Source organism: Cololabis saira, chromosome 4 (genome assembly GCF_033807715.1).
Source record: "Cololabis saira isolate AMF1-May2022 chromosome 4, fColSai1.1, whole genome shotgun sequence".
Classification (NCBI taxonomy): domain Eukaryota; kingdom Metazoa; phylum Chordata; class Actinopteri; order Beloniformes; family Belonidae; genus Cololabis; species Cololabis saira.
Window position 1 is genome coordinate 12,288,128 of NC_084590.1, and position 12,100 is coordinate 12,300,227.

General features: G+C 39.6%; 1 protein-coding gene across 1 annotated transcript; it reads right to left on the reverse strand.

The window, feature by feature from the left end:
* Positions 1 to 559: 559 nt before the first annotated feature.
* Positions 560 to 11,829, reverse strand: glb1l2 (galactosidase beta 1 like 2). Its single transcript, XM_061720214.1, has 19 exons — positions 11,688 to 11,829; positions 11,319 to 11,501; positions 10,989 to 11,057; positions 10,816 to 10,911; positions 10,347 to 10,455; positions 10,181 to 10,273; positions 10,009 to 10,090; positions 9,856 to 9,920; positions 9,366 to 9,450; positions 8,643 to 8,780; positions 8,472 to 8,552; positions 8,224 to 8,330; positions 6,215 to 6,361; positions 6,042 to 6,113; positions 5,679 to 5,757; positions 2,686 to 2,773; positions 2,269 to 2,383; positions 1,240 to 1,356; positions 560 to 1,119 (listed from the first exon to the last, which is right to left on the reverse strand). The coding sequence occupies exons 2-19, from the start codon at positions 11,480 to 11,482 to the stop codon at positions 1,009 to 1,011; spliced, it is 1,818 nt and encodes a 605-aa protein (XP_061576198.1). The 5' UTR covers positions 11,483 to 11,501; positions 11,688 to 11,829; the 3' UTR covers positions 560 to 1,008.
* Between the last annotated feature and the right edge of the window lie 271 nt (positions 11,830 to 12,100).

The following is a 12,100-nucleotide window of genomic DNA, read 5'->3' on the forward strand; positions in this document are numbered from 1 at the left end:
CCTTGCTCTACGCTGACTGTATTAATTCCAGCTTCACCGTCACCACCCTTTTTAAAATATTTGTGTAGAGAACCTCTGAGGCCTCTATTTTCCTCTTCTTTTCTGAGCACCAGACTTGTGCTGACCGGACATTTTGACCATTCTAATGGTTGAATTAAATGACACATCAAATTTTGATCAGCGGCCAAACCATTTTTGTGTTGGGGGTTCTTGACCACAAGGACAATTAGGAAGAAAACAAATAACAAGCTTTTATGTAACTCAAATACTACGTATTTTTTCCACAAATAGGCATATTTTGAAACATTTTGAAAAATGATTCCATAATTTAATGAGAATAATTTTTTTTTTTTTTTTTTTTTTCAGTTCTGGGCCCCCCCCTACCCTGGGCCCGGGACAACAGACCTGTTTGTCCCCCCCTATCGGCGGGCGTGATTACAATATTATGAAAAAGTAATTCCATTCAAAAAGTGACTTGTATATTATAGTCATTCATTATATTCATTCATTACACACAGATTGATATATTTCAAGTGTTTATTTCTTTTAATTTTGATGATTATAACTGACAACTAATGAAAATCCTGCCTCTGTCATCAAGGCATCAAAATCTGCAGCCAGCATCTACTGTACAACATTAGACATGCCCCCAGCCAGATGGTGGAGAAATGAAATGATATTTTGACAAATTAATGTATTTTGTCAAAATTCTTGTTACAATTTTCATTTCTAATTTCTAGTTAATCAGGACTAGCATTAGGAGGCCACGGTGCAGGGAGAGCAGCTGTCATGCAGGTGAGGACATCAGTTTTAAGGTATAAATCAACGTTAAAACAGGCCAAATTGGTGTTAAAAAAGGACAATCTTTTTGGCATCATGGCACTAAAGTCTCACTCTTGTCATGTTCTGAAACGTGGCAGCCCTGATTTATTTATAACTTTATTTGTGCCGATGAATTATCCACTAACATGCATAGCTGTATTTTTGTGCATGAAAAACTTTGTGTTGTCACAGAAGTGAGCAAAAGGGGAGTTTGTAAACATCAATAGTCTTTCCATGATCCGGATTTTCGGCAAATAGTAGTTTGTTGTCCACTCTTTGTTCTTCAAAAACAACGATCTGAAAGAGAGCAGAAAAAGAATCACACACAACTTTCTTAATGAAGAGATCAAACGTAACCTGAGTTAACCAGAGGTTCCTTTATTAATATGAACCACTTCTGCAGTTTACTCTATATACCTGGTTCTCTCCACTTTTGAGCCAGGGTCCTGGAAGATAGAGGAAATGCTGGGGGCCGATGGACCAGTAGCGACCCAGGTTCTGTCCATTGACGAATACGACACCTTTACCCCAACCCTGTGAATGGATGGAGTCATTGACTATGTTTACATGCAGTCAAAATTCGGGTTATTGCTAATATTCCGGTTACTGAGACATTCGGAATATTCCGTTTACGGTAATTAATCATTTGGGATATCTCGATCAAACCAGCGACGTGCGGAGAACATCATGACGCAATTCCAATCATTTCCCCTTCTTTTTCCTGTATCCAAATTCAAAACAAATGCTGCTTCGCGCAACTTCTTGTAAATCTCGCTATCCCGGTACTTTCTACCGTCTACAAATGCCAAAATGTTCATATCCTACATTTATGAAGTGATTAGTCTCCTCCTCACTCCAAAAGTGTGGCGTGGTCTTGCGTTTCTCCGTGTTTATAAGAACTTCCTGGACCCAAAAGACCAGGATTCCTTGAGAAACAGAGCATGCGCAGAAAACAAATTCATGTTCCGTTTGATCGGGATATTCCGTTTGGCGTTTACGTGACCGAATATTCGGGTTTTAAAAGGAGTAATAGGGGTCATATTCGGGTTTTTAAAAACCGGAATATGAGCAAATTCGGGTTATTCAAAGGGGTTATTGGTGTTTACATGGCCGTGCAAATTCAGGTTATTGCCAATATTCGGTTTTAAAAGGGTTATTGACTGCATGTAAACGTAGTCACTGTAACTATCACACTATTACATGTTTCAAAATAACATGCATCTAAACACGCACAAAGGTTTTCTCAGTGTCAGTGTGACAGAGAAAACCTTTCTAAGAGCAGCTTGGAAGTATTTCTGAAGCCACATTAGTTGATTTAAACTGCAAGTCCACTTTCTCAGAATATAACAAAACACATAACATGTCCTACAATGTAATATATTTGTTCACAACACTAACAGGTTTTCTATCATTGCTGGTTGAAGTTTAGCACACAAATATATTCACAGGGAGTCTGATGAAGGTGTCGCTGGGTGGACCATCCACGATGAGCTTGGCCTGAAGAAACGCCGGCGCTGACAGTGACCTGAAGTCAGTTTTCCACTGGCCTGAACCCATTAACCTGAAACAAGATCAGTATTTACTTTAAATGGGGTATTTGCAACACCTGTTGTTGCTTTTCATCAACTTTATGTGGCTAATAGTGGATGTACAAGCACATAAAAATACAGCTCTAGATGCTATTTACTTGATACATGACCAAAAGAGTGGATGATTTTAGTTATGCTGTTTTACAAACTGCACATAATTTCTATTAGTAATTTTCCAGTGAAGGTTCCTACTATCTCACACAGTCTCTCAAAGCAATGGACATACTGTATGTTCAGTTTGATGAGATGGAAAATGCAGATTTATAAAACAAACCTCCTAATAAAGTTTGGCTTCAGATCCAAACAGAAGATGGTGAATCCTCTCAGGGGGGAGTGATTCAACACAAGGTCTCCCACAATACCTGTGACACACATCACAAGCAAACAGCATACAATAGAGAATATAGGTAATCTTTTGGTTTGCACACAATGGCCTGGATGTGCTGGACACAAAAAAAGAATAATCAGAAAGTTCTGAGTGATTTGACTTGTTTGAGTTATTTGAAATGATTTTCCCCGTGTAGAAAGAACATTACAAGTCCTGTATTATACAAGGTTGGCCTCCCCAACCACACCATCATCATGGAATCCATACACCGTGACTTGAGCTACACGAGGAGCGATGTTAGTGATCCCTGCAGCTTGAGTCTCACAAGGCACAGCCCTGGAACCAGCAGGGCAGAGGGGTGAACCCCACACACCCCATACTAGAAATTCATCTTCTATCTCTGTTTTTGCTCCACAGACTGTAAGAAGAACTGCTCAACCCCCTGTGACATCCGTTGTTGAAAAACCTGCTAAACATCTTTAACACGTTCTTTCCAACTACGGTAGGTGAATAACTGGACTGAAAGCTGAGTGTCTAATGGCGCTTTTCCACTAGTACCCAGGGGCAAAAATCCCGTTTCATAGTTGGGGGGGACAATAAACAGTAACATTTTAGAGAATAAATCCAGGGGGGGACAAGGAATAAAAGTTTTAGCCTTCCTTTAATATAGCATTTTGACATTTTCAACTCTATCTCGCAAACAGGCAGAAGACCTTTCTTAGAGCAATACAAAACAATGGTATTAGGTGGAAGGTGGCAATAATACAGCACATCTGACATAATACGCTGCAAAAACCCAAAATCTTAACAAGAATATCTGTCTTATTTCTAGTTAAAATGTCTCATTTTTAGTTAAAAAAAATCTCATTACACTTAAAACAAGACTCATCACTGGAAAAAAAAACAACAATTTCCACCTGTTTCAAGTAGATTTTCACTTAAAATAAGTAGAAAAATCTGCCAGTGGAACAAGATTTTATTGATTGTAATGAGAAGATAAATCTTGTTCCACTGGCAGATTTTTCTACTTATTTCAAGTGAAAATGTGTAATGAGATTTTACTGTTTATTATTATTTTCGATTTCGGTTTCGGCCACAAATTTTCATTTTGGTGCATCACTACTAAATACTACTGCATTGTTCCAAAATTATTAATTCTGTCTCAAATTATTCTAGGGGGGTGACAGCTTTACTAATGGGGGGGACTTGTCCCCCCTGTCCCCCCCGGGATTTTCGCCCCTGCTAGTACCTACTCAGCTCGACTCGACTTGGCGCTTTTCCACTAAGCAGCTGAGTCGGCTGTATCTGACATCATCACACTACAGGCCAGCGATTGGTCGGGGGGTTGGAGTCAGACGTCTGAGTCAGGATGTGGACGTCAGCTGAAGAGCGACTCTGACGGCAGCTTCTTGTTCATTTTATTCGACCAGCAATGGCAGAAAGCGTTGCCGCTTGAAGCTTCTCTCACTCTCATTTTTTAACTTGATATCAAACACAAGTCACAGATCCAGCAGCACATCTATCATCTCCTCCAGGTTCTACATCTTTAGTGTTGTTGTCTTCTTCGTTTAGATCACACAATCAAATACGTCACAGCAGCTTCACTCCAACCTCCTACTTCTGCTCCAGGTGCTGAATTGTTATGGAAAAGAAACCAGTCCGAGTTGAGTCGAGCCGAGTTGAGATGAGTAGAGCCGAGTAGGTACTAGTGGAAAAGCGCCATAAGTTCCTAACAATAAGACTTGAAAGATGATTCGGATAAACAGTTACATTCAAAAGGGTCAAAACATACATCAGGCATCTTGATGCAGAATGACAATGATACATTCTAGTAGACAAAACATTGGTGTTCCCACCGCTAATCTTTGTTGGGGCAGAGTAGTAGTCTGCGCCTAGTCGGCCAGCCAAGGCTTTATCCTGAGGTTCTCTGCAGTTTTGTTTTCATCAAGTATGGGAAACACTTTTTTCCCATCACAACATCTCCCATAGTTCTCTGAAGAACGAATGCTGCCAGAGCGGCACCCTGGGGCCCAGGGGGGAATTTAGACCCATTGTACTTTGCCTACCAGCATCATGGCCTGATGAACCCCAGATCACAGCAGACTTCTGCAGGAAGGGTCTTAAAAGGATCTACCGTGGCTCCCAGCTGCTGTAGCTGATCCCCGCCAGAGAATCGGTGGTAAAGCGCCCTGGCTGCGAACATTTGCAACCAGACTTCCCATGTCAAATGTCGTTTGCATGGTGAAATCAGAAATTATGCTTAACCGACGCTCATTTAACACACTTTAACAACTTTAACAGTTAGCTACTCTTAGCTAAGCTTCATCCTCAGACGGTTCCAGGCCAAGCCACAGCCAATCACAGTGGTCCGTTACTACAATCAACAGTACAACATCATATATTCTGTTTAAATATTGATGACAGTGCATTATCGCTGCTTTAGCAAGGATAATGACAGCTAGCCATCGGCAATAACAGCCGCCAATAAAAAGACCATGCACCTAATTATACGGTATATATAATTTTACCTAAAATGTCACATGGGGATAGATGCATAGAAGCAAGGGCTGGGTTGATCTGTGCTTGGAGTTTTAAAGGACCAATCTACAGTTGCAATTAATGAGAAACAGCTATCTGAAAATATAATTGAAAAAATAAATCGCTGAAGTTCCTGGTAAACCTGCTCTTTCAAAACTTTTATTTACTGTTTAATCAATCACGCACTTCTGAAAAATGACAGGCAGAAAACCCAAAACTGTCAAGTAAATTTTGAACCTTTGAACGTCAGGAGAATCCTAATATGGGACCTTTAGGAATTAGATCACAATGTCTTCTCTCATACAAACAATGCCCGGGTGCGATAGAAGGAAAAACAAAAGCAATGGATCAATGTTTAGTCACGTGTCACTTATACATCATGTAGCATAGTAAATAAATACCTTTGCGCTGTTCATCAAGAGCTTTCCCATAGTTCACTCTTCCACAGTTGTCCACAAGTAAGCCCAATGTCCTCTCTCCCTTTGATGCACAAAAAAAGAGTTATTTGTGTGTAGTCATTAATTGTAACCAGATAGTTTCCTGAATGCTTTTTGAGTGCACAGAACTTTCTTTACCTGTACAGCCTGAAACACAACTATCTGGTACACTGGTTGTCACTCAGCACTCAAGATATTCCAACACCACCAAACCTATCTCAATGTGTCTTCAATCTACTGCCTCATCTAGCTCCTGATCAATCACACTCTTATCAAGTTCAGGCTTGAGGATGACATGAACATAATAGAGCTAATAAAAGTCAATACCTCGGCATCTGGGAGTGCAACCTCGCGAGTCTTGTAATCCAAACAACCAACAAACTGTCTATCCACGAAAACCTGGAGAACATCACATCAACAATTATGGGATTATATAAAGCTAAATCATATGATCTCACAAAACATATTTAGAAACTGCAGGTTGCATTGTGTTTTCTTACCAGTGCCCTGTCTCGAATATTGTTCATGGAGTTGAGGGTTCCTCCACTGGTGATGGTGGTTTCATACAGTGTGTAACCATATGATTGACCGTTGTTGTTGTTGACTGGGAGGTTTTCCATGTTCACTGGGCTCTGTGACCTGTATGGCTACGTGGAGGGATTGTCAAACGTGTTTGTTAAGAGTCATAGAGGATTTGCCATGAACTGAGCATATGGATTATCAATCAATCAATTACTTTATTTGTCCCCAAGGGGGCGATTAGTTTCGCGACAGGAGAAGCACACAATGTTAAATATACATAAAATATACATAATAAATTACAATAGGTTACACATCATAGTATAGACCTAAGCTTAAGAGGGAAGGCATTTTTCACCCACTACCTTTTCCTTCCGGCATTTAAAAGAACAATAGCGGAGGGAACAAAGAAGTGTTTGTATCTGTTAGTCTTTGCAAAAGGGAGTCTAAGCAGTAACTGATGGTAGAAACTGAAACTGTTTGTGTAAGGGATGTGAGCAATCAGACAACATGGAGTTTGCCTTCTTGATCAGCTGTTTTTTATAGAATTCTTGTAAAGTTTGTGGAGCCGACCCAATGATTTTACTGCTTAGACTGACAACCTTATTGAGCAAATTTCTGTCTTTGACCTTCAAGGATTGAAACCAACAATTGAAAGAAAAAGTAATAACAGATTCGATGAAAGAACGATAAAACATAGTCATCAGGTAAGAATCGACCTGGAATTTAGAAAGTTTTCGAAGACAAAAAAGGCGCTGCTGGCTTTTCTTATATATTGAGTCTCAATTTTTTCCAAATGACAGTTTGTTATCAATAATAGTGCCTAAATATTTATAAGACTCAACAATTTCAACTTCTTCACCCTCAATCACTTTACTTACAGGAGAGGGCTGCACGCGTCTGAAATCGATACACATATCCTTTGTCTTTAAGATATTCAAAGATTCCTCGCACCATTTTAAAAAGTATTCAAACACAGGACCATGTGAAGTCTCAGTACTATTTAGCAGGCTCACTAGAACAGCGTCATCTGCAAACTTCAGTATATGACAGTTTTCAAAAGTGCTACAGCAGTCATTTGTATACAGTATGTACAACAGAGGAGAAAGGACGCATCCTTGAGATGAGCCAGTAGATGTGTTGAGGATATTTTTATATAATTATGTGAATATTTTATAATCATCTAACACCTAAGTAAAACATTTAACTAAGACTAATATTGAGAGTGGAGAGAGAGACAGAGAGAGTGGAAAAAAAACACTGGCCGGACACACACACACGGGTAAGGGAGGGGGAAGTCCGCTGCACTTGCAAACCCATGGCCTTGAGCAACTGTGGCAATGCAGGTGAGAGGCGAAATAATGAAGATGATTGTAAATGAGGACCAAAGCCTCAGTTTCCTATGTGGCAGTTATCTAGCAATGATAAAGGGAAAATAACAAGAACTTCAAAGTAGCATGAACAGATGTGTATGATCATTGATGGTGAGAATAATGCATCTAACGTCATATGTCTCTTATCTACCTATAAAAGCCGTGGTCCGGAGATAAAAATTTCAGAGTTTTCCTTGGACCGCGGAACATGCGATGCTCTCCTGTGGACGTCTTGTACTTTTTTTGGAATAAAGGACCTCCACAGTATTTGTTGGACGAATGCCAGCCGAAACTTTGACTCCTGTGTTTTCTTCAAGTCCACGGATGAAGGAAAAACTTAGACGATTTGGAATAATGGAAAACTTAGGATTATTGTGGAGATCCCAAAAAGGATTTTCTCTACAGATGTTACAGATAAGTCAGAGAGCTGCCCATTTACTCTATGATTCTGGTTCTACACAGGGACATACTGATACGGACATTGCACACCGTACTACCTGAGCTCTGCTTCCTCCACAGAAGCGACTATATTTTCCCTCTGAGTTTAGAATTGTATGATTTCTAGGGTCTGTAATCATCAGCTGTGTGCCATCAAGGGCTCGCCATCTGCCGTTTACCTTGTCGGTGAAGTGCAAGCTGTCCCACAGGGATAGGTGCTGCTGCATGAAAACAGGCTCATAAGCTCTCCTCTCCTGAGGAGCTGGTACGTCGGGAAGAGGCTCTTCTAGAGAAAAGTATGTAGAAACACGCAATTAAGGCTAATTATTCTTTAATAAGCTCTTCTGGATGATGAGGACAACAAAGTGATTGTCAGGTGTGTGAAATCTGTAATGCAATCACAAAATATGGAAGTTGGAGATCTTACTGTGGTACTGGCTGAATAGATCCCTCAACATTTGATATTTTGTGGTGCAGTCGCCGGCCTCAGATAGCGGAGCATCATAATCTGCCAAGACACATACACAACACCGTGCGTCAGCTATCTAAACAATGTTTGTTCTTCAGTCTCTTAGCTTTCAGTCTTTTTTCATCCTACCATAACTCGTGACCTGAGGTTTGTAGGTGCCGAAGTCCATCGCTCCATTCATGAAGCCAAAGCTGGTTCCCCCATGAAACATGTACAAGTTAATGGACACACCTCTCTCCAAGATTTCGGACACCACGGCTAGCATGTCTGTGAGGAGGCAGCGTACAAGTTGGACAATTTTGCGTTGAAAAAAATCCTGATGAACTATGTTACACTGACGAGACTATTAAGGTGTGCAGAGAAACTAAACATCATTACATAACTACATCATCTACAGGACTGTCTCAGAAAATTTGAATATTGTGATAAAGTTCTTTATTTTCTGTAATGCAATTAAAAAAAACAAAAATGTCATACATTCTGGATTCATTACAAATCAACTGAAATATTGCAAGACTTTTGTTATTTTAATATTGCTTATTATGGTTTACAGTTTAAGATTAAGATTCCCAGAATATTCTAATTTTTTGAGATATTTGGGATTTGGGATATTTGAGTTTTCTTAAGCTGTAAGCCATGATCAGCAATATTAAAATAATAAAAGGCTTGCAATATTTCAGTTGATTTGTAATGAATCCAGAATGTAGTACATTTTTGCATTACAGAAAATAAAGGACTTCATCACAATATTCTAATTTTCTGAGACAGTCCTGTATTGTCAGCCTTGGGAACAGGAAAGTGTGTTATTTAAGATACATAAATGTTGCTCATGGTCAAAAAGTATTTCCGTACCCTCTGCGTGGAAAACATGATGATAATCTCCCCAAACATCAAACCATCCAGACCAGTACTCCATCACCATTAGAGGCTTCTGGGGCTGTTCAGGACAGAGAGAGAAAAAAAAAATTATATATATATATATATATATATATATATATATATATATATATATATATATATATATATATATATATATATATGCTACCTACTATAGGTTCAGTGAAAGTCTGAAGTTACTCTTATACAAGAAACTTCTGCAGGTCTAAGTTAGAACGTATAACTTGTACAGGAGAATTCTGAGATAGCGATATAAATGATATCCCGGGCCGGTTCTCACTGAGGCTCTTGATTAAGGAGCAGTGGGACGACCACAAGAAGACCTACCTTTATACAGCTTAACTGATGTACTGGTAATTCAGCTGACACAATAAACAAAGTCATTGCAATCAGTGCAAATGTGAGACCTCTATAGCGATCAAAATGATCAATTACCATCAATTACCTGCATGTCAGCGAGGTGCTGGATAGCTCCAAATGTCAGTCTTTGAAGATTTATTGTTTTTAGAGCTGAAATGAGCAAGATGTCAAATTAAGAAAGTATAAGCTAATGCATATTGGAATCCACTTTTTGTGTGTGCTGTCATGTCTGTATTACCTCCCTCAACCCCTCCATATCTCAAGCCCTCCCAATTATCTGAAGTCAGCAGCAGCTCATTGATCCCTCTGGATTGGAGACACTGAGAAAAACAAAGCAGACAGAGGACGGTGATTTAATGAAATTAAAATGAAAGCATTGATATGGCAGTGAATGTTATTACTGAACTCACATTCTGTATAAATGTCATGTATTTCTCATCTTTAGCGTATGATCCATACTCGTTCTCAACCTGGACTGCAATGACTGGGCCTCCGTCTTGAAACTAAGAAGCATATGGTGTCTCAGTGATGTCATTCCACACGAATCATTCTGATAAAACAGCAATATGGACTTACCATCAGAGGTTCGACGACAGAGATAAGCTTGTCAAAGTATGAGTTGACAGCATTAACAAAACCAGGATAAGTTGTCCTTAGCTGCATGTCTTTGTCTTGCAATAACCAGCTAAAATGAGAGAAACATGAGAAACGTCAGTGGCATATTCAGTTCAGTTCAGTTCACCCGAGCAGATCAGCCGTTCTTGGGGGAGCTTTGGTGGCTAGATGGACAGGGTTCACATGGATTAAAATACACAGCATAAACAAGCCCTCTAAAAATAAGCCTAACTTTCCATAAATCTCTTGTTTTAAGCAAAACTCTTTGCCAGTGGGATAAGAAACATTTTCTTGTCTAGAATTCTTAAAACTAAAAGTCTAAAACAGTCTTCTAATTTTCTTGAAACAAGGCTCTTTTTTTTGTTTTTACTTTCTTAAAAATGAGTTTTTGCAGTGTATAAAAGTCAATCTTAAAAGTAGACGATGTTACCTGGGCAACCCACCCAAGTCCCATTCAGCACAGATGTAAGGTCCAGGACGCAGGATCACCCAGAGACCCAGCTCTGCTGCCAAACCGATATAGGCCCTGCAAGAGACACAGCCACTCAAAAAACAACCAAAATCAGCTTTTCCATTCTCCAAATGACCACGACTCTGTCTTACGTGAGGTCCAGTTGATCCTGAAAGTTGAATGTTCCTCTCTCGGGTTCATGCAGGTTCCACGGCACATATCTGGAAAGGCAACCAAGGAAATGAGTTTGCAGAAGAGAAGTAACCACCTGGTCAGGTGGTTAAAGAGATCCTTGTATGCTGCCCGTTTTTCATTTGATTTCAGACATGACAATTTCCTAAAGCATTTTTATATAAAGCTTTTTGTTATGCTTGTTTTTTTTTGGTTTCGCTGGTTAACAAACAAAAACAAAACAAAACAGAGTAAAACAACAGCAAGAGACCTAGGATTAAAGACACACAGGAAATGCAGTGATAGCGCACGTTGTGAGAGTGTTGAGGCCGCAGGCCTTCATCTTCAGCAGCCGGTCCTTCCAGTACGGTCTGGGAACACGGAAGTAATGGATGGATCCTCCCAGGATGCGGAAGGGCGCTCCATCCAGGGTGAAGAGAGAAGAGTCGGCCCTCAGACCTTCAAAGCGGCTCATTGTCCTCACTTCACGAGATCTGGTGGAGGAAGAACAGAAATGAAACTGAATTAGAAAAATAAAATCCACCTATGTGTTAAAATTAGATCATCTCATTTAACTGCATTCAAATATTTTAAGGCGACAATACAACACGATGTAGTATAAATATGGATATAAAATTGCAAAGACTTAAAAAAAAAGTAGTAAATAAGGAAAACCTTACCAAGCTGTTGCATGAATATCAAAAATTGACAGGAAATCCAAATGACATTCAGTGTCAGTGCTGCGCCTTGATGCTGAGCTCACCAGAGAGCATTTGAGGGGCCGATGGTGCTGGGAGGCCTCAAACACTGTGGATAAGGGAAACTATTGTTGTTTCAGAAAAACAATGTAATAATGCTCGCTCTCTCTCTCTCTCTCTCTCTCTCTCTCTGAGTCAGAAAGAGAGGCTTTATGTTGCACATAGAAATGTAGCCTCATGATACAGTTTACAGAAAAATGTCAGCCTGTTAGTCTACAAGTAAACAGAGATATTAATTATAGAAGATTTTTTTTAAATACATTTGTAGCCTATACATTTCTCAAACTTAAAGTTTGGTTGACAATTTCAGAAGTTACTTTGACATACTTCATAAA

Bases quoted from the DNA above. Each gene is read 5' to 3' on its own strand.
- glb1l2 (XM_061720214.1), bottom strand. From the start codon at position 11,482: ATGAGCCGCTTTGAAGGTCTGAGGGCCGACTCTTCTCTCTTCACCCTG. The intron at 8,553-8,642 runs GTAGGATGAAAA...GTGTCTTGGCAG, and splicing joins ACCTCAGGTCACGAGTTATG to ATTATGATGCTCCGCTATCT. The intron at 2,384-2,685 runs GTTTGTTTTATA...ATCTTGTTTCAG, and splicing joins AAGCCAAACTTTATTAGGAG to GTTAATGGGTTCAGGCCAGT.